The 26342-nt window shown below is 44.1% G+C and overlaps 1 protein-coding gene across 3 annotated transcripts; it reads right to left on the bottom strand.

The window, feature by feature from the left end:
* Positions 1-3419: 3419 nt before the first annotated feature.
* Positions 3420-25510, bottom strand: LOC123426801 (1,4-alpha-glucan-branching enzyme 2, chloroplastic/amyloplastic-like). Of its 3 annotated transcripts, XR_006622320.1 has the most exons (23): positions 25268-25510; positions 25017-25168; positions 22722-22951; positions 22234-22332; positions 22117-22159; positions 21968-22027; positions 21445-21525; positions 21249-21365; positions 20975-21058; positions 19984-20105; positions 19385-19504; positions 14395-14524; positions 14190-14300; positions 13899-14027; positions 12943-13046; positions 12360-12504; positions 7036-7183; positions 6805-6905; positions 6400-6477; positions 5439-5594; positions 3895-3969; positions 3634-3791; positions 3420-3533 (listed from the first exon to the last, which is right to left on the bottom strand). XR_006622320.1 is itself a non-coding variant. In XM_045110694.1 (22 exons), exons 1-22 carry the CDS (start codon positions 25392-25394, stop codon positions 3708-3710), a joined length of 2496 nt encoding a protein of 831 aa, XP_044966629.1. In that variant the 5' UTR covers positions 25395-25510; the 3' UTR covers positions 3420-3707. The 3 variants fall into 3 exon arrangements, 2 of the variants coding, with proteins under 2 accessions (XP_044966629.1, XP_044966630.1); XM_045110694.1 differs by having other exon boundaries at positions 3420-3791; XM_045110695.1 differs by having other exon boundaries at positions 3420-3791; positions 25274-25509.
* Positions 25511-26342: the final 832 nt, after the last annotated feature.

The following is a 26342-nucleotide window of genomic DNA, read 5'->3' as shown; positions in this document are numbered from 1 at the left end:
TCCTTTTGCTAATAATAATGTAAAGATCATACAATATCTTATATATAGCAATGAGAAATATCAAAAATCATACCTATTCTGGGTTAACTTAAATAACATCATTCTATGTTAAAAAGACATCATTTTTTAGTGTTTCTTGAAGTAAAATCTTCAATAATATCGATGTTTTCTAAATGAAGACATGACTCGGACGCCAAAGTGATAAAAATAATAAAATTAGCTACAAAGTTTCAGCAAAAATATACAGTATACACGATCTAAATTGGAACTCACGGCCAAGGTCAAAGGCTCACGGAATCATTGGATGTCGATGCAACGACCCTTGAGAAAACGGAGATGGTGCATAATTTCCCTGCCTTCCTGTCAGCAGGAGCCGTCTGTTCCTGGCTCTTGACCTCCTCCTTTTTATCGATCTGATCTCATAATTTGCGTCGCTGGCTCGCTGCCTGGATGTCGATGGGACGAGTGTCCTAGCCGCCAAACGAAGAAATGAAGGGAAGGGGGAAGGGATGCTTCGATCTCTCGGTCTCGATCGCTATTTTGTTTTTCAACGATCGATCGATCGACAGGACATCAGTTGTTGTACGCGTACGCTGAGGCGTGAGAAGCGGAGAGCAGGTTTGGCGATCAAGACTTGAGGGCATGCTGGAGCCGAGAACAGCAGTCCATCTTTCGCTAACTAAGCATGTTTTTTTTAGAAACGCTAAGGAAGCCTAATACTACCGCATAATAAATTGGAGGCCCTAAAAACCTGGGGGCCCTGTGCACCTGCACAGGTTGCACCCCCCTAGGACCGGCCCTGGAGACACCGTACAAGAGGAAGACCGGAGACGTCACACATGAGGAAGTCCACAGAAATGCATTGTGACATCATCCCAACGGTAGTAGATACAACATGTAGCACAATTGCGATAATAGGGTGCAACGACGCCTAGTGGCAGCAGGGGGTTGCGGCGGCAGGTAGGGTGGGATGTGGATCCTCTGAGGTACGGCACCTGCCGTTCCACCACTGACATATGGGCTTGTTGGGAACCTGTCCCACATGTTAGTGGCCCAACGAGACACAACGCCAAGGAGGCTCTTCCGGTGGCTCGATGTAGCTTCCAGGTGCGGATAACTTGATAAGAACAACTCCAACGCACCGATCTATTTCGTTCACGCACGTTCATTTGGGTCGCGGCAGACAGAAAAATCAGCCCAACGCGTCGATCTAAACGGACGCACGTCCACTTTTTGTCCGCCTGTCGACCCATTTTCGGCTCATTTTTTAGCCTGATTTGGGTCGGCGTGGACACGAGACGAACGCGCGTGGCGCCCGCCTACTCTTCCCCTTGCCCGCTAGTCGATGGCACATTGGTCATCCTCTTCCACCCATATCGACAGCAAACCCTCGTCCGCCTCCGCCTCTGCCGCGTCGTCACTGCCACCCATTTGTCGGGGTCGGCACACCTCCCCCCAACGTCGCCACCTCGCCCCACCACCATCGCGCCGCCGGGACTTCTCCAGCCAGCCACCTGGTCCAAGGGAGGCGCGCGTCTCTTCGCCGACCAGCTCCTTCGCCGCCGCCCGCAAGCTGTTCGACAATTTGCCAAGGTACAAAATGGACTCCGCCGACGAGTTCTTTTCTCACACCTTTGCGACTCCGACGATTCTTCGTTCGATGATGAGGAAGAGATCTTGGCTGTCGTGTTGGTCCATCCCCACCTTAATAGCCAGCGGTCGTTGTTCCATGGCTCGATCCCGTGACACCTTTCGGCGTTGACTCGTAACCGAGAGAGCGGTCATTTCCTTCTTTGGAAGGACTACTTTGACACAACCAATCCGCTGTTCAAACATCAAAAATTCTGATGGCGTTTTCGTATGGCTAGGCATGTTTTTAACCATATTAGAGAGGGGGTGGTTGGATACGATAACTATTCCATGTGCAAAGAGGACGCCCTTGGAAAGATTGGCTTCTCATCTTATTGGAAATGCACTTCAGCCATCCGCATGCTAGCATACGGAGTGCCCGGTGATCTCATTGATGAGTACGTCCGTATGAGGGAGTCTACATGTCTAGAGTCCATGTACAGTTTTTGCAAGACTGTGATTGATGTGTTTGGTCCTGAGTACTTGAGAGAGCTAACTCCTCAAGGTACAACCCGCTTGTTGGCGATGAATGCCAGCAGGGGCTTCCCAGGGATACTTGGCAGCATAGAATGCATGCACTCAGAGTGGAAGAACTGCCCTACCGCTTGGCAAAGGCAGTATAAGGGCCATGTCAGGGCTTGCATTGTCATACTTGAGGCCGTGGCCTCACGAGATCTCTGAATCTAGCACTCCTTTTTCGGCATGGCCGGATCACATAATGATATCAATGTGCTTCAACGCTCGCCGGTGTTTGCAAGGCTTGCGGAAGGCAACAACCCACCGGTGAATGTTACCATCAAGAGCCACAACTACGACAAAGGATATTACCTAGGTGACGGTACCTATCCTCAGTAGACCACTATTGTGAAGACAATCTCCGACCCTGTCGGAGAGAAGAGGAAAAAATTTGCCCAAGAGCAAGAGAGTCCTAGGAAGGACGTCGAACACGTGCCTTTGGTGTTTCGCAATCTAGATGGGGCATCGTTCGGTACCTTGCTAGAACTTGGAGCATCAAAAAGTTATGGAAGATGATGACAACTTGTGTGATTATGCATAATATGATCGTAGAAGATGAGCTTCCGGAATGTATCTACGATCAAGAGTTCCAGTTTCAGGGTGAGAATGTTGTGCGTGAGCATGGAGGAGCGGCAACTTTTGAACAGTTCGTCCAATTCCTTTATGAAATGCGAGACTGAGATACTCACATGCAACTGCAAAATAATTTGGTTGAGCATATGTGAGCTCATATTGACAACCAATAGATGCATCCTTTTATATGTATTTGAGACAATTTAATTTTTATTAGGTTTGTAAAACTATATTATTTATTTGAAAACTATGCTTTATTTGATTGTGAAACTATGCTATTTTTTATGTCTATTTGTAAAATAATGCAAAATGTGTGCATATATTTTTTAAAAAGGATGGCCAGCCGGCCATGCCGGCAAATACAGGTCACGGGCGTTGGACGTACTGCCGACCCAAATCTTAAACTCAACGGAAATCGAGCGGTCGGCCGATCCGAACGGACAAAATAGAACAAAAGTGTCATCCGTTTGAGTCTGACACGTTAGAGTTGCTCTAAGGTCTGTGGGAGGTTGGACATTTTCTTTACAAATTATCGGTTTGGGAAAAGAGGCCGGGCGGTTTTCTTTTCGCTTGCAAGTTCGGGAAAAATGCTTCGGTCCTGTAGGGTGGAACATGTATAGAATATGATTCTATAACTAGTGTATAATTATAATCAAGCATTACAAAGATACAAAAGTAAAACATCTATGATAAACTGTCAGTTGTAGCAATGGTTCACGGCCATAAAGATTTATGGAGGCATGGGTATTTGGGAGAAGTATCGTTGCTGATTCATAAAATGGTAACACAGATGAGCATGTTTTCCTCACAACGCCCTGGGGATTGGGAGCACACAGCACAACATCATGTTGTCTTGTCTATCCAGGACTGGTTGAAGCAAAAAAAAAAAAAAAAAAACCTTATTAAACCTTGCACCTGGTTGTATTGACCATACGATTTATGTTGCTACTAAGCAACAACAGCGCGCATGCGCATGCTGCACTTTGCTGTTAGTTCATTGGAGCATAGACAACACAGGTTCTGCTAGGAGTGTACACTGAGAACGAATGGGGCCTGTTGTCATGTTGGCAGCCCTGCAAGGTGCATGTGAAGCATATGTTATTTCAGGTTTACCAGAAATGAGATTACACAAGTACTCATATACTAAAAGCAACCACGTCTGAGCAAAAGGCTTACATTAGTGAAGTGCTCTCCAGTGTGATGGATCCTACCAAATCCACCAAAGAGTCCAGCGTCTGAGTCTAACACCACCTGGTAGAAAGAATATACTTTCAGCACCCAACGCAAGAAGGTTCTCCCTCAGTCCCTTAATATAAGATGTTTTTTACCGCAGTAGTGTGTAGTGTTAAAAACGTCTTATATTATGAGACGGAGGGAGTACATACGTACCTGCTTCAGAAATCAGAACTAATTCTAGGAATTTTGAGTAAGCTTTCTAGGTAAATTCCAAAACATGAGTAGACTGAACAATATGCTCAGAATAGAAACTTTGCGTTCTCGACCCGGCTTCGATAATGGTTGCAGGGTGTCTGCTCCGGTTGCTTGGGTTCCGGAGCCTGCAACTCGCTTGATGCGCAGACTCGAGATCGACGTGCGTGTTTGTTCTTTCTTTTGTTAGTCGGAGCGGCGACTTAGAAAACCGTCATGGTATTATAGGGTGTCGTCTCTAGTTGCTTGAGTGACTGATTCGTCGACTTGTATGGTGCACCGTCTTGGAGCTGTCGTGGATGGCTTCGGATCTGGTGTTAGGGTGTCGGCTCCAGTTGCTCGAGTGGTGGAGCTGGCGGCTCGTCGGGTGCAGGGCCTCAAGGACGTTGTGTGCGATGATGATGTATTGGTTTTCAGCCGTTTTCCTTATTAACGAGTCAATTCTTATTCTTATTAATGAAAAAGCAGAGCATCTATTGGTTGCTCGAAAAGAATACCAGGTTGAACAATGGGAGGATCAAAAGATTAGGCATATAGCTACCCGGCATAGGTACCAACATAGGTGGTCAATTCTTTTTTTAAGGTAAAGAACTTTATTCATCATATAATAGTCAAAGTCATCTACAAGTAAAGATGGAATACAACTATCTGTTAAGTTTCATGCAGTAGCCAATGCAATCAAAAGTCCAAACTGATGAAAAGGGTTAGGCAATCCACTTATACACTTCAACACCCCTTTCACGTGTGACGGGGAAGTCGGGTAGCAGCAATTTTTGAATAAATTTTGAAAGCCAGAACTTGAACTCAAGACCTTAGGTCCTCATATCATGTTAGGCTTCATGCACTACACAGTGCAACTAAAAGTCCAAGCTAATGGAAAGGGTTAGGCAATCCACATATACACTTTAACACCCCTTCTCACGTGTGACAGGGAAGTCGGGCAGCAACAATTTTTGAATAAATTTTGAAAGCCAGAACATAGCATAGGCATTGTATAAATCATTTGGATTTTGATTAAACTTAAAAGATTTGTGTGAGAGAAATTAATTCCAACATGTATAAATCATTTGGATTTTGCTTACTAGGTTTGCTCGTACTACAAAAGCAACCCCAAAAAGTTTTTTTTTTCTTTCTAAAATTAAGAAGGAAACAGAACCTAGTCAGACTACCAATACTCCCTCACACCTAACTATCAGTGTATTCAAGCATGAGCATGAGATAATGTGTATAGAACAAGTGTACAGCAAAGAAAACTAACAATCTTAACATGAGGAATGGCAATAGCTGAATACCTTGTACTTCCCAGGCTTTAAGCAGCCGACCCGGTAGTCGAAATAGCTATTACTCCAGTGGAAGTTGAACACAAATACCAAGTCCCCTTTTTCAAACACGATCACCTTATCTTCCTCGTGTTTCCGAGATACGTACTGGTGGTCTGATGTCATAAACTGCAATTACATGGCCTGTTTCATCAGCGAATATTCATAGGTGCCACATAATGAACTTACTAATATCTGCCTACATTACCAGATATAATTTTAAGGCAAGAAAGCAGTAGTAGAGGTACTGTAAATCCACTACCCCGATTTCAAATCTAAGTTTAGCACTCACAAAGTGAAGACAAATCAGGTGTTTTCAAAGGAGGAGAAAATCTGCAGCTTTCTCCTGAAGAGGTTAATGCTTTCATTGTTGATGTATGGAGATAATATAAAGGAGAACATGGACGACTGACCCTTAATAAGGAAGCAAAGGAAGATTATAGTATTATCCCACTACCTTCTGTACTAATTTAATTCTTCTATCCAGCATTTATCAAGGTAACTAGTTCTGTTAAGGTTATATTTCAAAAGAAAGGTCGTGTGCTCTTCCTTATTTCAATAATGTAGAGAAAAGAATACAAGCATCAAGCCCAAAAGGGGGAGGACAACTTCGAAACACCGATAAGGTTTTGCTATTTTGTAAGCTAAATAATTAAAACGGACAACATATTAAAATGATTTATTACAAAGTGAGAGTACATGAATGCAAAATGCTGCATTTTTGTTATGCGGATTAGTTAATCAGATTTAGTGGATGTTCCTTGTACCATCATACCAAACTTCCTCCTAATGTGACAGTTAAGTGAATATGAATAGAATGGCATGACAGAAAGAATGAAAGACCAACTCCTAGTGTGATGTTTTTAGTGGGTAAAACACCAAGTGATGGCGACTCAATTTCATAGGAAAAGAAAATAATGTAAATAGTACATACGCCATATTTTTCCTCAAGATGCTGCATTGCCTGATCAAACTGCTGCATACCATGATACCTGAGAAATTCTGCATCACCCTGACAAGTAAAACAAGAAAGTTTTTCTTATCGATGCCTCGGTCAAAAGTATGGCTAAGCTTTGACATATTACTTCTTCAATCAATACATCCAGATGTAAAGCTTTTGTGTTTTCTCAAAAAAATAAAATAAGTTATAGTCCTACCCAAATGCTAATGAGAATAAGAGCACAGAACCAAGATGAACGTCATATATGGTACCTTGTTCAATAAAGCACTAGAAGAGGTAAAAGAAGCTCTAAATTGAATATTTTTTTAACCAAAACTAAATTGACTCAATGGAGGTAGTAAAATTATTGCTGTTAGCAACACTCGAAAGAAAACTTACCAGGTCAAATCTTCGACGGCATTTGTCGTAACTGTTGTTATTTCCTGGGATGAACTTACCAGTTGGAAGTACTTGTGGGCCTCTTGGAAAGTCTATCCATTCTACAAAATAAATGTTTGAATAAAAACCTTACAATAATGCCTTCCTCAGACATTAGAACTACCATGTCAAGATTCAAATCAAATGTTTGGTCAAGATTCAAATAACATGCAAGAAAATATTTAATCTCACCAGGATGCCCGAACTCATTTCCCATAAAGTTAAGATAACCCTCTCCTCCTAAAGCCATTGTGATAAGTCTAATCATTTTATGCAGTGCTATTCCGCGATCAATATTAGGTGTCGAAGGTCCGTTCAGAGCCATGAAATCATACATATCCTGCATCAATAAAACATATGAGGTCTCCTGTCATTTTTTAGTCAAAATTTATGATAGTGTGCTTCCATATGTACTTTCCTATGAACAATTAAATCAGATACATCAATGAAATCTTCAAACAAGGAAATCACAGTTATCACAAGGCTTAGGTATGAATATCATTCTGTCAGACAAAAATAATGGTGTCAATCATTGTCAAGCGCAAAAGATTTTAAGAAATACGGGATAAAGTGATTGCAGACGAATACAACTGATATGAGAGAAAGTAGGGGCCCTCGTCTAGCTAAACGAATAATCTAGCTCCGCCAGCTCTTCCCCTACCACCACCGCATCCCTCTCTCCTTCCTGACCTCATGTCTCCCTCGGTTCCAAGCGCGGCAGGAGATTCAGCCCGTGTTGGAGGTGTTGTTTGCCACGAGGGAAGATGTTCCCCAACATGGCAATGCAACATTCTCATCGGTTTGTCTGGTATGCGCGAAGGCTGGCGGTGCCCATACGACGTTGTCCCTTGAAGGCCGCATGGATATCGGGGCTTGCCCTCCTCCGGTCGGCATGCGAGGGAGGTGGAGTTTGCTATCAGTGAGACATAAGGGGTTGGAGAGTTTTCCAAAAGGCGTGATTAGTGTGTGATAGCTGGTTTGGACGGCCGTGCACCCGTGGTCAGCCGGAGGCGGAGGTTGGTGTTTGGCCTGACATGATAGCCAGCACGGTGTAGAACATTAAATGGTGTACGTCCTAGGGCATTGCTAGCAGCAGTGAGATAGTTGTCAATAAGTACTACCATATAAGATTTATTGATGTGGCACATACTGAGAAGAGAAAGCAACGTTGTATATTGACGAATCAATAGCCTTAGTGGTGCGGAGCACCCTAGGGTCATCACCATGGTCTTGGCTCCATCGCCAAGAGACACAAGGGATGCGCACAAGGCATATACAAAGGTGAATTCAATCCTTTATGTGTGTTTACTTGGTTCTCTCATGGATGGTGTACTAATTGACCCTCCTTACTCATGTGTGCATAGGGTGGAAGAGGTTTGAGACGAGCTTCACATGAGACGAGGAGGAGTTCAAGCACAAGAGTATGCCTACATCATCTGCGAAGGAAGCGTGGAAGTGGAGGCGGAAGCGCACGACGAAGGAGATGGGCTGATAGAATCCAGCAACCGAACTATCTGACCTATAGCTGGACAAAATCCTCCTCTGGATCATCGTTCGACCCTTCGTTAGGCAACCACATGCAAGGCAATATAAGCTAAATTGGCAAAGCCAGACTGTCTGGCTTGGAACCCAAACTGGTTGGTTCCTCGAGCGAGCCCTTTGAGCGGCACATGCGGAAGCTCTTATCCGAATGAGCTACAACGGCCAAAATGCCCGACTGCGACCCGGACTGTCGAACATGACCCCAGAGTGTCCGGACACCAACCCGGACTATCCAGCCCGTGTCTACGTGCAAATTGGGCCAAGTGGCCATGTATCACTCTCCTACCTACCCCCTTCGTCCCTAACTATATAAATCATACCATGGACTCACATTAGGGTTAGCAAAGCATTAAACTAGAACTTAGGAGAGCTTTGCGCCTTGTATCTCCTCCTAGAGGAACAAGGCCTCTTAAGGGAGAAGAATTGTCCATCGGATCACCACGACCTTCACCGTCCTGGGGTTTGTAGAAGAAAATACAGGGTAAGAACATCTCTCACAATTTCGAAAGAACTCCATCCTTTTTTACCCTTTCCCTTGGTGTGTGTGGATCTATATGTGTATCTTACCTTGGATGCTTTGAGAGGGTATGTGTGATGTGTGAATCTTGTTTGATTGTTCTCTTGAGATTTATGTGTTCTTTGTGATTTCCCTACCAAATTATGAAGATTGGAACAAACCATATGGCTTGCCCTACATCATTTGGCATCATGAGCTTGGTTGCCACGATTTAGAGTCCCTCTTCATCATCTTTCTACCCTAATTTTGTTTTGTTCTTACCTAATTATAAAATCCCACCAAAAATGTTTCCACCCATCTTCTTACAATTTGTGGTTCATGTGAGATTTTGTTGCTTTTCGACCATGGATTTGATGTGTTACTCGTAGATCTAGTCTCCCTTTGCGTTGCCTTAGCCAGTTTCTTCCGTATCAACCCAAAAAAAATTATTACTACCAATTTCGAGATCCAATTTCCCCCGAAGAACAGCCAGAGTTGACCTACCCGTACTATCAGGTTTGCAAACTGGAATGTCCGGCCAACAACTCGGAATGTCCGACCTCCGCTGGATCTGCTGAAAAGTTGTTCCTCTTTTGCCCCTTTTTGATTTGTGGTTGCTCTTCCGCTTTGGTTCTCATTACCCAATGTGATTTGGCTGGTAGAGGGAGTGCTTCACCATCTACATTTTCATCTACGACAACAACCACTCCATCCTTTGACACCACAACGAAACGAGGCTGGTTGCTTCCGACCTCGACAAAGGTATTATGTTGGCGAGTATATCCATTCCGTCAAAAAATGTCTTCCCTTGCCGTTGCACTTGATAGCCCCACCATCTTTGTGAATACCTTAAACCTATCGAGATTAGCTATTTGAGAATTGTGGGGCCTTGTTAGCTTGTGCGTCGTACCGTTACGTGCCTCTTCTCGTGTGCTATTGTCACTCCGTACATATTTTGGATTCTTGTTTTGCATATTTGGTTCAGGCTCAAGGAAAGTGGTAAAGAAAGAGATAGCAAAAAAGAGTGAAAGAAAAATATATAAAGCAAGCTTATAAGCAAAAGAGTGGGCATCAAAAGATACATGTGACAAGGATACTTTGATAGGAAAACGATACGCTTGTTCCTATAGGTTGGTGCACAACTGGAATCTAGCCCACGAGAGCAATCAAGCTAGCGTCTCTCCTAGTGTTTGTGCAGCATGAGCTTAGTCATTACTAGGAAAAAAATTGTATGCTCATTCATTAGTTGCACAAGCCCCATTTATCTTTACGTGTGTGTATCCATTTGCTCTATCTCTACTCATTAATCTACTTGTATCACATTTGCATTTTTTGATCTTACTCAACATTTTCAACATCTTGATCCACTATTGCATGATATTGTGCAACTAATCCTACCAAGCTACTCGATAAGATTTTTATATGTAGGTCAGCTTGAACAAGGTTTTGTACCAATTGTACTTTCTTAGTATTCCATAGTGTGGGATCGCTTGATCCTTCACCAACATCTTGATACTTCACCAACATTGGAAAGAGGTAACTTTTGATCCGGAAGAACAATATCATTTGGATGGTCAGCTCAAGATATACATTGATATGATGAAAAGATCTCCTACTTTTTGTGGTTGTGACATCCTCTCTAATCTTGCTCTCAACTTAGTTGAAACTAAGGAACATTTACATTTTCGTTTGGTTTACCGGCTCATCAAACTTGCTTTGACATTGCCAGTAGCGACGACATCGGTTGAAAGAGTTTTCTCGGTTATGAATATCATAAAAACAGATTTAAGAAATATGATAGCTGATGATTGGTTGGATGATATGATGATATGCTATGTTGAGAGAAATATTTGCTGGAATTGATGACAAGCAAATTATAGTACATTTTCATGGTTTGAGGGATCGTCGAGGCCATCTACCACAACCTCCCCGTATCATTACAACTTAGGGTAAATACTTTTCTTATCTATTTTTTCGAACTATTGTCATACTTGTGCAACATAGATATATTAAGGCCCTGTTTGATTACAAAGTAGTAAAAAAACTAAAGTATTAAAAACTACAGTAATTTTACGTGTAGATAGAAAATACCATGGTTTTAACATAACAACATTTTTTTGCAGTATTCACAATATAGAGAAACCGTTTGATTACGCCACATATTAGTGTAAAATTTACCAGCTAGCCGTTGATAGTGCATAGCCGTTGCTAGCAGTCCTTCTTTTTGCCTTCTCTGTTTTTTAAAAAGAGGTCTGGGGTTCTTTTTTTTATGCAGAGAAAAACCACAGTTTTTCTAATACTGCAATTTTAAAATCACAATTCTTAGAGGCAACCAAACACCTCATTGTAAATAAAACTATGATAATCTCCAAAACTGCAGTATTCTAAAAATACTACGAAAATTCTTCGTTATCAAACAGGGCCTAATATGCAATTTGTGCACTGGTTGTATGTGCCAATCAGACTTGGATATTTTGTGCGAGAGAACGAATGATTCAAGCAACTACAATCCATGTTAGTAGTCCTTGTCCACCATATTGTATTTTGTGTTTATGGTGCTTACATCATCTAGTTGTTGATAATCTGGAACTACTTTGGATCATTAGCTGGGTTTTTAAAGTATATGTATCCTCATATTTTTCAAGAGCTGTTGATTTCCGAAGTGCATGTGTCTTTGTATTTTTTTAAGTTAATTTTTTGCCCCTGGTAATTTGAATTCCTGGATCCGCCACTGGTTGGGACGCCAAATTGATGTATAACTCTCTTTCAAAACATGCTCAACCATCGCGTGTCTTCAAGATCACATTGGCATCGACACCTCGAAGTCCAAGAGCAACATCAAGCTACACACCTTCTTCGCGATGATGGGGTCCAAGACCACACCCTTTACCGGGAATACCATCAACAAGAAGAATGCCACCTACAAGAAGAAGAGTGTTTCTAGACACTCCAAGCGCATCATGAAGAGGAACGGCCACGACATCAAGAAAACTTTCAAGAATCTACACCTTCGGGGACATGATGGAATACGATTGTGGACGTAAGTTTCAACGAGTAGAGGATATGGAAACATGTGATGGTTCACCATTCATGCGGCCATGGTGGTTGGCAGTTCCAAGGTGAGACCTGTGGTTTAGGGGCCATCGAGTCTATCCAAAGCAGGGGCAACCCAGTACAATTGTGTGGTTGGTATTTAGGCTGAAAGTAGTTTGGTAAGTGTATGACAACCGTTTGATTGTGGACTTCTCTTGAGTGATCGGTTGTCACCTTTTCTTAGATTTGTAAATACTTTCATTCTATCAATGCATAGGCACAAGATTTGCATACTTTTTTGAGAAAAAATTCTAGCTTGCATTTTCGTGGAGGAAAATCAAGAGAGGTAAGTATTATTAAAAAATCAAAGATGTGAGGAAATTGATGAAACAACATAAATGGTACTGTAGTAGGTAAAATCTGGAGATACAATGTGTGTGGTTACCTTGTCCATCAACCAGAATGCAATAGTCTTGTCTCCAACAAGTGCTTGATCATGACTTTCAGCATAAGTAACACACTTTTCCAACCACCTTCTATTTGTTAGTGTGTGCACAATATTACCCATCTCCCAACCTTCATCGCTTCCTCTGTTTAGAATAAAAAGTTGCAATTCATGTTTCAGATACATGATACTCCACATCAATAACCAGAACACGAGACCAAACTTTTACAGTTCCAAAACAGACACTTGAAACAACTGAGACAATAAAAATGATGAGAGATGCAAGTGAGGATATAACATATTAAAAGAAGTGTAATATCATTATGAGAATTTCTAAAAGTTGGGTACATGTATCCTACTTTTGTTGTTATACTCTATAAACTACGAAGTCGCAACTACTAATCACATTGTGTCCATATCAAATACACTAACAATGGTACATGTTTGTGGACATTCATGTTGAAGTCCATATGTGCAATAGTGTTACGCAAAGGGACATTTAATTTGCATTAATATACACTGCACAATCAGATCTTCTACCCAGTAAAATAATAACATATGCATACCAATTTTGAAAGCTTACTTGAGAAGTTCAATCCATTTATCGGCAACGGCCATATGTAAGCGATAGTCAAAACCAACCCCACCAACTTGAACAGGAAGGGCAAATGTAGGCATTCCACTAACCTGAGAATTCAAATGAAAAACCAACACCTCAGTTGAACAAAGTTATTATTGTTGAACGTTAGATGGGCCTTAGGCCATATTATATAATTAATAATTCCTGCATAATCTGAAAGACCAATTAGTGGTTTCGTGAAATGGTTGGAAATTTAGTCTAACCACAGGAGTGGAGGAGAGTTTGGACCCAATATATAAGAAACTCTTCCATGACCCAGGAGCAGAGAAAATAATTCCTGCATTTTCGGTCACACTAGTGTCCTATTTTAGGGCACCTATTGGAGTTAAAGGTCTTTGGTGTTGTAGAAAAAAAAACAGTTTTAGGTGTTGCAAAATTTGCTCGAACCACCAAAAGGTGCCTTATTATAGGGCACCTATAGGAGATGCTTTAAGAGAGCCAACTCCGCGTGGGCTTTGCCCTCCGACGGTGGTGAATGGAGAGGAGAAGGGTGGATGCTCCCTATGGCGGCAGGGGTGAGGGCTCCGCTAACGACGCGGGGGGTGCGTTCTTTTGTTAGGAACTTGACATGCAAATATCTAAGCTAGCTATCTTATCTATGTTAGTATGTTAGTACCTGATATTAAGCTATGAATATAGTGGCATTGCATTTATGCACAGGCAGGATCAGATAAGCATGTTTCGGTAAGAGTTTGACCATAAGAATGGCAAAGAATAACGCTTTTGATACGCCAATGCACATGCATGACACGATTCCCATGGCTCTCAACTCGATATATAGCTGCAAAGTAATGGCACAGTGTGCACTGCATTTCAAAAGCTAAAGCAACTGCTGTATGCACCTCCTGTAAGAATGGACAGAATAACCTAAACTACAAGAAAGATACAGAAGCACTTACATCTTCACCAATAGTAACGGCTTCAGGATAAAGCGCGTGAATTAGATCATTCACCAGCATCAAGTAAACAACTGCATCTACATCCGTGGCAAAGCCAAAATATTCATGGTAGCTCCCTGTAAAGGTTACCTAAAATAGAGTGCAATAATGCAGAAAAAAGAGAGTAAATTAAGTTTCAAGCTCGGATAAAAATTGATATTACAACATATAAGGAAATATTAGCTAGGTGTAATCCTATCAAAGTTGCCCAGGTAGTCAAGATAGAATAAGGACAATCAAGCAATGCATTACTTGTAATCCATGGTGGGTATACATCATGGAGGTCGCGCCGTCGAATCGGAAACCATCGAACTTATATTCCTCTAGCCACCATCTTGCATTGGAAAGTAGAAACCTTATAACCTGTACAAAGATAACAATGTTGGAATCAGTTGGAAAATTAATTAACAGATAAATGCATAACAGATGACAATATAGGAGTTCTATAGTTCCATACTTCCTTATTCCCGTAGTTGAACACACGAGAATCCCACATCCAGTGATGGCCCCGTGAGCCGCCATGAAAGTAATGTGTATCCGTGCCATCAAAACCATTCAAACCGTCCAAGGTATTACTTGATGCGTGACTATAGACAAAAAATCAAAAGTAAAGCTACGTACGAAAGAATGGACTAAATCGACTAGGATGACCAATGGGATAAGAGTGATCTGAACACAAAGGAAAGCCATAAAACAAAACAGGGCTTTCAACCATGACATAAAACAGATTAAAAGTTAGAACCAATCTGATTTGCACATGAATGAACACAAGAGTTCAGTCTGAAACTGTCACTCTAGTCTGTAGGTGCTGGCACAAGGAGGGTGTTCAATCAGTTTAGAGATAAGCTATATGCTTAGTTTCTTGAATATCAAGTTATCTAGTGTCAAGGAGAAGTGGTTTCGCCGTATTTGCCTGTGTGCGCATGGAGCCATGGACCGGAGGATCCATGCCTAGGCGACCAACTTCCCTAGACGCACCACCCCGGATTTCCTCAAAAGGAACCATGCATCTACCAAACTCGAAGGAGTCCATGTGCATATGCTGCAAGAAGCACATGAAGGAAGGACAATACCCTATGCCCAAGGGCACCCGGCTGAAGATGAAGGGCACATTAAACATCGCCCAAGACCTAGATTCCCAACTTAGTCAAACTGATCGAGATATCTCGTCAAGATCAGTCATACAGAACTAATCGAGTTGATCCTCAACTCGTTGAGAGCCTCCATGAAACTCTACATCAGGAGATTGCCAAGTTCGAGTCTAGATTTTACTGAGCTGGCGGGGGCGATAAGCAGAAATACCACATGGTTAGCTGGCCCGACATCTGCAAGCCTCGTGACCAGGGAGGTCTGGGGATCATGTCGTCGAAGCGCATGAACATCGTCTTGCTGACTAAGTGGCTGTGGAGGATCACCAATGGTGACGGTGGGCTCTCGCCGAACATCATTAGGAACAAGTACCTTCGGGGCCACCCGCCGGCCTTGTGCCAACGCTCCGGAGGTTCTCAGTTCTGGCAATCGGTCATCGAGCTGCTCCCTGTCCTTTGCATTGGATCTTCTATCTCGATTGGATCCGGGTCCGATACGATGTTCTAGTATGATCGATGGGCTGGTGACTCGCCGTTCGTTGTCTGCTTCCCGGACTTATTCTCCATCGCGGTGGAACCTAGGACTTCGATCGAGGTCGCCCTTTTAGATTTAGGGCGCGTCGCGTTCCACCACCCCTTCGGTCCTCCTGAGACCGCTGCCTGGGATGATATGGTGGAGTGCATCACCCTCCACTCGCCCAACGTCGACATTGCCTCGGACCGCATGTCCTGGCGCGTGGAACCCTCGGGCCGCTTCTCCTCTAGGTCTTTGTACCAGGCCATCGCCCCGTTGATTGCCCCGGAGACCCCCACTGCCGTCTCGGCCATTAGGTTACCACTCAAAATCCGAATCTTCCTTTGGCAATGGATTAGGGGTCGGGTACCTTCAGGGGTGTAGATGCTCAAAGGTAATTGCACTGGAGATGGGGTCTGCCCCCTGTGCGATATGATGAAGGACTCGAATCACATCTTCTTCAATTGCGTCACTGCACAATTCCTCTGGAGTTGCTTCCGCGACGTCGTCAGTGGTCACTGGTGCCATACCAATGTCCTTGACCTCCTCGCAGAGATTCAATCCGCCCCCACGTCGGCCCGCCACATTAGGTGGCTGACCATCGAGGTGCTGACCTGGACTCTCTGGACTGTCCGCAACAAGCTTGTGATTCAGAGTGTGCCTCTATGACGTTCCACTGACGCAGTTTTTTAAATGTGTGGTTTCCTGCAGCTGTGGAGGCCGCTTAGCTGCTCCTCCGACCGAGACACCATCAACAACATCATCGCCGACCTTCGCTTGATGGCTCTCCGCGTGGCGCCCCCGCTTCCGCCTCCACCTCCCGAGCCGGATTAGACTAATGTGGCTTCTCCACCCGTTGTTGGGTTTGGGTGTGTGTGTGTGTGTCCCTTAGGGCTTGTTGAATCGTGCCCTCAACGGAACCATTTGATGTTTTGTTGTGCTACTTCTGTGTGTGAGAGAGTGTGTTGAACCTATGTCATATGTTGTGATTTGGCAGTTTGCTTTATTTATAAAGCGGGGTGAAAGCCTTTTTTGGTAAGTGTAAACCCAAATTGTAGTCTATCTCGAGATAATCTCATGTAAGGAGTAGGACAATTGGCCGCATTGAGGGGGGTCCAAAGCTGGGTAAGACGTGTGTCCGTGTTCCTCGGACAATGTGTGGTTACCTTCCACTCCGACACCAATCTACCACGAAATAGGCTTTCGCCCCGCTTTATATATAAAGCACACAGTCGAACGATACATTATGGTGAGGAGGTCCTCTTACACAGCAGATCAACAAATACAACAAGAAGCATACAACTAGCCTAACGCTTCATCGAAGCCTGACCGAAGATGCCTCAGCTCCACGACAACACCTTCAAGAAGGTGATGACGCAAAGTGTCGCCGTTGTCGAGTCTGTACACACAGACAAAAGTTTTCACCCGTAGCCCTGGTGCAAAGGCTCACGACGACGTTTTCAGAAAGAACGTGCCACCCACAGGCGTCACCGTCGTCGGCGCCAAAGTGCGAAGCTTTCGCTCGGAAACTCGCCTGCACCACCATGAGGCACCCCGACCACTACCGCGAGGAAGGTCAACCCAGTCAGACCTGATCCGAGCACTATCACACTCGAAGGGGAGGGATAGGCCATCACCTCCCATCACTACATCCCTTGCTGCCCAGACAACCAAGAGATGAAGTCACCACCGCCACCACTGAGCCTGTCGGAAAGCCAACCGTGTAGCTCACCTTCCGGGGCCGCCACCCCGGCATCCATGTCCCGATCCACCACAAATCATCCTATTCTCAACGTACCACGAACGGTCGGAAGAGCGGAAGACGCTTCCTTCCACTCCTAGCCCGACATCAGCCCCCGGGTTTGGGTCGACACCTTCACCGTAGGAGGCATCAACACCTGTGTCCTCAGGCACTCCCAGTGGAGAGGAGGGACACAACTTAGAGGTTGCCGACGACCACCATGGAGCAAGGCCCAACCAAGTCAGCTGACCTAGGCCCAGTCGAGCTCGCATGTCGCCACACTCTAAGGCACCGACGCCAATCCGAACGAAGGTACAACAGCAACCAGGGCGCAAACTCGGATCGACGCCACACGAAGCCACAAGGAAGAAGGGCACTACCGGAAAGGCTTGCACCCGTGCGGACTAGGTCAGCCCCGTGCACCTATGCACCAGCGAACGACATCTACTACCACACAACTGGATCCGTGCCACCCCGACCAACCAACGATACCACACCGGTTCAGCGCCACTACTCGGAACCACGGACGACCACTGCCACGACGCAGCGGGCCGCCCCTCAGCACCACCATGTCAGGCCCACACCGCCCTCCCAGATCCATGCCGGATCTGCACAGCTGGCACGAGACCGCCGCCCACCATTCACCTAGCTTGAAGGCCGAGCCACGATCCCACTGCAGTGACCCACTATGGGTCGCCACCACCTCCCCGCGCCGTCCGAAGATCCCCATCGGCCAGATCGGGCCGCCAGCGCCAGATCCACAGAACACGCCGTCGCCACGCACCACCCCACCACGCAGCCTCCGCAGGTGGACGCGCAGCAGCCACTGCTCCACCGGCAAGTCGCGTCATCGGCACGGCCGCCGCGGTCGCCGCCGCGCCGCCCCACGCGAGCAGCGCATCCCTGCCATGCCATCGCACCCGCATCGCAAGCAGCAAGGGAGGGAAGGCAGGAGACCCCGCCGCCGCCGACCCTGACCGGGCTTTGCCCGGCGGCGCCCTCCGGCAACGGCAAGGGTGAGAGGAGGTGAGGAAGGGGAGCGGGCCAGCGGCGGTTAGGGTTTGCCCTGCTGCCCGCGAGAGCGGCTCGGGCGACAGGAGGGAGGGGTATCAAGTCCGGGGCCGTGACACATCCCAAATATAATCTCCCACACCAATCTAAGTGTGACTACCATATTGTTCTTAGGTACTTTGTGAATTGCCCTTATTACGTCCCACTCACATACAAACCTACGTGTGACTAGCGTAATTCTGTAGATACAAATTGTGTTAAGTTAAAAGTTAAGATTGGATCTGCATCAGATAACCCTACATATAAATGGGACCTAGACCTATAGTACATGATATCCTAGAATCAATAAAGAAAAAAGGGAGGCATGGCTCCTCACACCCTATTCTTTCTTGCACTCATGGCAAACCACTACACAAGGTTCTGCATGGCTACACTCTTAGAGTCGAGGCCATGAACCAACTTGATGTCTTGTCCTTTGCACTGACATGACTATACTCTATTTGTGGACAAGTGATTGACTTTACCAAGGCTAATATTAGCGCCTTCTCTATTTATGTTTTGTATTGTAGTATAAAATAAAATGTGATCAACCAATTGCTCATCTTGACATCGATACTTCTGCCGTAAAGTTGATAAGTACATACTACTTTTGGACATATTCGCTTGAGCATCAACTAATTTCAGACGAAGGAAGTAGTTTTCTATACTCCCTCCATTCCCTTTTGTAGTGTGCATAGGTTTTTTTTTGCTCGCATTCCAGTTATCCCTTGCGTGAAACGAGGGACACACATCAGAGCCTGCACATGGGTGTGGGGCAGACCGTGTGCATGCAACGTCATTTTGGTACAAAGTACAGCTCCAGCTCATTGCATTGGTATAAGAGCTAGCAACCATGCGAACTATAAAATGAAACAGAGGGAGTATTTCATAGTGATTGACAATACTTGACATGTAAAATGCTCTTTTATCAATTTATAAAAACTGGATGATGCTTTTACTTATCCAATTCATGAGAAAGGCCATGGGAATTGAAATAAAGAACTAAGACGACTAATGTGAACCTAACATGCCAACCACAAACTACATTAAGTACCTGTGAACAACATCCATCAGGACAAGCAAACCAAGCTCGTGAGCTCTATCAATCAAGGATTTTAAATCTTCTGGGGACCCAAAACGGCTACTTGGTGCAAAGAAATTGGTAACATGGTACCTGAAATAGAAGTAAAAACACATAACAGTGGTGTTGTATTAATCATCAAACAGGAAAAAGGCAGAACTTAAAATACAAAAATGATTTGAATGCTATTTCAGCTTCCATGTCATTGGAAGTGAAGCTAATATGATATACTCCTACAAAGAACAAATCATTATGCTAGTATGGTGAGGAACATACTACCGCACTATGTGTGTAATCGTATTGTTAGGTGGCTATCACACGAAGTATGTTATTGTAGACCAAACCAACCGGTGATACTTCCAGAGTACCAACATAGAGTTGGCCACTCATAGATGGCTACTCTGAATGAGAAGTTGAGAACACATGGAGTAGCACGAAGCAGTAGTCTCTCACATAAACAAAATAAAGGAAGACAATAGCTGAAAAGTTGATATAATAGTTGCTAAAGTTGAAATATGTTCTATTGGCAAAATAGATAAGTAAAAGAACCAGAAATCGACCCAGAGAACTACCCAAAGCTTCCATAGTATGAATGCTCTTGGATTGCCATTATTTGAACTGCATTGTATCCAAGTCTTTTAATTCTTGGAAGCACCTCATCTCTGAAGTTTGCATATGTGTTGATCTTTGGTTCCTGGTAGCACAAAGAAACAAGTAATTACCCATGTGTTAATGTAAAAAGGCTACCAACAAGCATAGTTATTTTTATATTTTAGAACAAGAGCATAGCAAGCCACCACATTCATACGCATACGCCGAATTATCTAGATCGTTGATTATATGATTTCTATTGTTCTATTTCTGAAGTGAGACATGGAAAATAAATGTAATTACAAATGTTTGTAAGGAATGAGGTTAATTAGATTGTTGATGATGATAGGAATATGCAACTTGTATTTCTAAGAGGCCAAAGGCCAGTATATATGCATGTACAGGATAGAATATGCAGGAAACACCTTATACAATAGGGTAAATACGAAAGGTTACATGGCTATATATATAGTACTCTAACACCCGCTCTCAAGCTCATGGTGGATTAATAACAATGAGTTTAGAGAAATAGAAGCCATGATGCGCTCTAGTCTGGGCCTTTGTCAGAGATGAAACATCAAACATGTAATACAGTGATAAAAATATGAACTTATACTAGCAAAAGATGTAACATTCACAGTTACATCAAGTTAAGCGTTTGAACAACTGGACGCCAGCTTTTGATGCTACACAATCTAACACTTCTCTCGAGCATTGAGAACATCATATTTGACTGAAATCACACTATTCCAGCATTTTTTTTTCAGATTCGTATTATCTAATTCTTGATTGTCCACAAATTATATTTTTCAGATTGTATTAACCAAGTGGCATAGCAAAAAAACGATAATTTTTCACTTATAAAACAGAAGAAACGCAACAACACAAAAATATCATTGTAACAAACTGTAAATTAACTTGAACTGCATATGGCTAACATCATTTATGGAATACATGGTAAAGATGAAATACCGGGCTACTCATGCCAACATGTGTTTCATATATCCGCAATGATTTTGGTCGTTTAGGTTGAGGATGCTTGAATACATACTTCTCCTGCATATGCATGTAAGAATTTCATAACTGGTTAGTGAATACAAACCTAAGATGCCAACAGCAAATAAGAAGTAGGACAGCTTGAAATAACATTTGTGAAGCTTCATGAGAAAAAAAATCATAATTTTCATTCCAATTAAAAATTTCTGAAATCTAAAAGCACTAAAGATGAAGTAAAAATGTAAAATACCTCTTCAGGAGGGTCATAATATATTCCATTGTATGGTATATCTCCTGGAGTCTGCACGGAGTACTTGATCCAAGCAGGAATTGAATCCTTTGTCCCAGATGGAGTATCCATCCGCACCTAGATGTTCAAAAGAGCTTCTGAGTAATACAGGACATGTTCCTGAGACTAACACAGTTGGCAAGGAGAAGAAACAAACCTTCACCCGTGAGCCATGAGGAATTGGCGGCGAACCATCTGCATTGTTTGGCAGAAAAATCTCCCAAATACCCAAGTCATTCTGAAACAATTACATTGAATATGAGCATTTGCAAATCTATACATGGAGCTACAGTTCAGGAGGTATGCAGTCGGCCTACTCCAATACCATTATTATGTAAAACCGCCCAGTGTCTTAGAATAACAAAAATCAGTAAATCATGCTTAAATCATAAAAAAAAGGTGCAACATTACTTATATAAAAGAGTACCATGCATGTTGTCACTTCGACCTCATACAACAAAAGCATCATCAACATTGATATCTAGTAATGGGCTCGTGCAACAGGCAAGTGAAGAAAAGAGTCTAGTGAATTTGATACTCCTAAAAATTTACAACTATATTTACGGCTCAACTCCGGAATACATAAGTTGTATATTCAACCACATTTAAATATATAGGCAGATCTAAAAAAAACTAATCTACAAAGAAAACATGATATATTTGTGAAACTACATGCATACTTTGCTCATATGGTCTGCAGTTGGATCCCAATTGTTGAAGTCGCCAACTAATGCTGCAGACTGCAATTCGAAGCAGTAATTATTCAAGAGTAGTTGAAAGATAAAACTAGTATACTTAGGTAAACAATCAGACAGTCAGAAGAACATACATCTGCTCCAGGAGCCCATTCTCGGTAAGTGATACCTTCAGCGCTGCATGGGAAGAGGAATATAGATAAGATACAAAGAAAAGGTAGAGACATACTTATCTAGTCAGGAAATTTCACCTGCGAACAAATCCAAACTTCTCGTAGCCGCGGGAAAATACATCCATGCCTCCATCGTATTCATCAATGTCTGAACGTATTCTCCTATATAGGCTGTATCTGTTTTTGATCCATTAAGGCATAGTGAGACTGCTAGTACAGTTTGATCTGGGCATATCGGTTCATCCTTACAAAAGCAACACAGGGGAAATGAATGTTCAATTGGCATAGATATTCAAAACACATAGAACCCATCAAGAAATACATTAATTAGTGTACCCAATTACAGTGGGTGGCTATGGGTATTTTACATTGCAGTTCTTACCAAACTGTCCTATTTTTGTTCGGTTACCACCTCAGTAAATGCTAAATTCATGTTACCTCAGAACAATGAACACACAAGAGTGACTATGAACTTCAAGAGTTTCGTGACACATCAATCAGCCATTCACATCTTATCAAAGACTGTAAATTGTTTTCAAAGTGCACACAAAAGAAGCGAAGCATACCGATACTCAAGATGGTACTTAAAGTCTCGGAGCATTGGGTCAATGTCGTATATTTGCTGTCCATTTCCGGGTTGTGGCACAATGCGTATTTTCTTCACCGTGGATGATTCTTTGTCCATTCTGCTCACGCCTTCAGCATCAATTTCTTCAGTAACCTGATATGTCTCTGAAGACCGAATAGTATCTTCACCTCCATCGTGCAGGCTTGGTTCATCGTCGATGAATGGAACCTAGCAAGACATGCAAGACAAAAAGTTCAGAACCGTGGCACAAATAGTTGCAAACCAACCTAGTGTGTAGGCCTCGCATGTGGGGTGTTGTTTCAGATTTCAATTGTCATGCAGGCAGGTACCAAGAAGATAATAATCCCCATTCCCCAACAAATTAGAAAGAGGATGTAGTGCAACCTACGTGTGAAATAAGCAAAAATTTAGTAGAATGGTATATAATTTTGCCGGATAGCAGACTTTGAATTCCAGTTCTGGAAATATTTCAGCCAGTACTGAAATCCAGTGAAATTTCTTCTTTGAGGGGAAAATTCAGTGAAATTCAGTGATTTCGGTTCACATTTCGGCCAAAGGACCACAACGCTCACTTGAAATTCAACCAATTAGTTGAATTTTTAGATTTATTTTAAATTAATTTGAATTCTTGTATACGACTTTTGGGTTTCATCTTCATAAGAGTGGCTGAGTTTGACGTTGGCTCGCCAAGCCTATCACAACCCTGCTCCTTTACCCGGGTTTGGGATCAGCTATGTTGAGACAACATAGGCGGAGAGCCATACAATGAAGCTATGGGAGAGAGTCATTGAGCACCGCTTAAAAAGAATGACAAGTATGACCAAAAATCAGTTTCGTTTCATGCCTGGGAGGTCGACCATGGAACCATTTTCTTGGTACGACAACTTATGTAGAGATATGGGGAGCAAAAAAAGGACTTGCATATGGTGTTCATTGACTTGAAGAAGGCCTATGATAAGATATCGCGAAATGTTATGTGGTGAGTCTTGGAGAAATACGAAGTCCCATCAAAATACGTTACCCACATCAAGGACATGTACGATAATGTTGTGACAAGTGTTCGAACAAGTGATGGCGACACTGATGACTTTCCGATTAAGATAGGACTGCATCAGGGATCGGCTTTGAGCCCTTATCTTTTTGCCTTGGTGATGGATGAGGTCACAAGGGATATACAAGGAGATATCCCATGGTGTATGCTCTTTGCGGACAATGTGGTGCTAGTCGATGATAGTCGGACGGGGTCAATAGGAAGTTGGAGTTATGGAGGCAAACCTTGAAATCGAAAGGTTTTAGACTTAGTAGGACTAAGACCGAGTACATGAGGTGCGATTTCAGTACTACTAAGCATGAGGAGGAGGGGGGTGTTAGCCTTGATGGGCAGGTGGCACCTCAAAAGGACACCTTTCGTTATTTGGGGTCAATGTTGCAGAAGGATGGGGATATCGATGAAGATGTGAACCATCGAATTAAAGCCGGATGGATGAAGTGACGCCAAGCTTCTGGCATTCTCTGTGATAAGAGGGTGCTACAAAAACTAAAAGGCAAGTTCTATAAGACGATGGTTCGACCCGCAATGTTGTATGGCGCTGAGTGTTGGCCGACTAAAAGGCGACATGTGCAACAGCTAGGTGTGGCGGAGATACGCATGTTGAGATGGATGTGTGGCCACACAAAGAAAGACCAAATTCGAAATGATGATATACGAGATAGAGTTGGGGTAGCGCCAATTAAAGAGAAGCTTGTCCAACATCGTCTAAGATGGTTTGGGCATATTCAGCGTAGGCCTCGAGAAGCCGTGGTGCATAGCGGACGGGTAAAGCATGCTGAGAATGTCAAGAGAGGTCGGGGTAGACCGAACTTGATATGAAAAGAGTCCATAAAAAGAGATCTAAAGGATTGGAGCATCACCAAAGAACTAGCCATGAACAGGGGTGCGTGGAAGCTTGCTATCCATGTGCCAAAACCATGAATCGATCGCGAGATCTTATGAGTTTCACCTTTAGCCTACCCCAACTTGTTTGGGACTAAAGGCTTTGTTGTTGTGTGTTTGTTTCTTGTATACGAGTGAAACTACCGGAATATTTTGATCTAAAAGGCACATATTTTGGTGTCTACCAAATTATAGGAATTCAGTGAATTTAGTCGACGTCTCAATGAAAGCAAAAACCATAGCAAGTTAACAGGTATTTCGAGTGAACCGTAAAAATGCGGTGGCAATAATAGTTCTATTTCACTCAGGGTAATACGGAGTACTGTATATGTCAAGTACCTCCAGATCATCAGACTCGAACTGAACGGAACCCTCGATGGAAGGCGGTGTTCCGCTTCCGCCACTACCGCCGTCAGGGATCATCACCTCCCCGGACGGGCCGCCCGCGCGCATGACCACGCGCCACCCAGAACCTCCGACGCCGACGGCACCTACAGACATCACCACACCAAGAGGGAGCGTAAGATCGCTGAATACCGCAGCCCGATACGAATGAACGAGAGAATGCGAGTGAGCAAGGTGGCGCGAACAATTACGGGGGAAACGGGTGCCCTTGTTGCGGCCGAAGAGCAGCGATCTCGGCTCTGCCCCGCTGGATCGACGAGCCGATGGCCGGGCGATCCCCGCCGCGGAAACTGCGAACGCCGGCGCCGCCATCTCGTCGCTGCCGCCGCAGCCGGATCGGATCCAACCCAACCGCCCAACTGACCCCGCCTCGTCTCCTGCTTAAACCCACGCGAGCGAAATGAGGAGGCGCAGGGGGGTGTGCTAAGATTGGTAGGGGGCGGAGGGCGGATGCTATATAGCACGGGCAGAGAGTGGGACTAGGAGGAAGCGGACGGAGCCTTCACGCGAGAGTGGCGGCGTGGTGGCCTGGCCACCACCGGGTGGCGTGGCCAACGCGCGCGCGCGGGCGGACGGCTGCATGGATGGTAGCATGGGGGCGAAGAGGTTTGGGGTTTTGCGGTGGCGTAGCTGCAGGACGGCGTCGCCTTGTTGAAAAAGGGTTTCCCCTTTTTTATTACAAAGCAATACATTTAACGATAGGTGGTGAAGAAAACAGCAACGCCTAAAAAAAACAACACATGAAGTACAAAAGAAATAAATGCTGACAATGACGAATTGACAAAAACTAAGAAGCCTCGCGATCGCTGCGTCCACCGAACATATTCCACCAAGCTTCAAGATTCCAAAGCGTCGGTACCAATCAACGCCTTCAAGAAGGATCACGACAATGACAACCTTGTTGCCAAGGATTTCCCCCAGTACGCGGAAGGGTAGCCCCTGACGTCCTCCGGGAATGTCCGACAGCACCGACAGGCGCCACCGCGTCAGCGTCAGCCATGCCGATAGGGGTTCCCCCGATCCCAACCAGCACCCAGGGGCGGAGCGAGCTCATTAGCATTGGGTTCAAGTGAACCCAATGAAATTTGACATGTCCCTTATAGATTTACACTAGCTTAAGACTAAGCAAAGAACTGAACCCACTCTTCAGTAGAGCTGAACCTAATGGTTGATAATCCTCGCTACGCCCCTGCCAGCACCTTGGACGCTCCGGAGCCTGCCACCAAACCGATCACCACCCTGCGCCAACACGGTCTTGAA

This window comes from Hordeum vulgare, chromosome 2H, assembly GCF_904849725.1.
Source record: "Hordeum vulgare subsp. vulgare chromosome 2H, MorexV3_pseudomolecules_assembly, whole genome shotgun sequence".
NCBI lineage: Eukaryota > Viridiplantae > Streptophyta > Magnoliopsida > Poales > Poaceae > Hordeum > Hordeum vulgare.
This window is presented reverse-complemented; position numbering and strand designations above follow the sequence as displayed.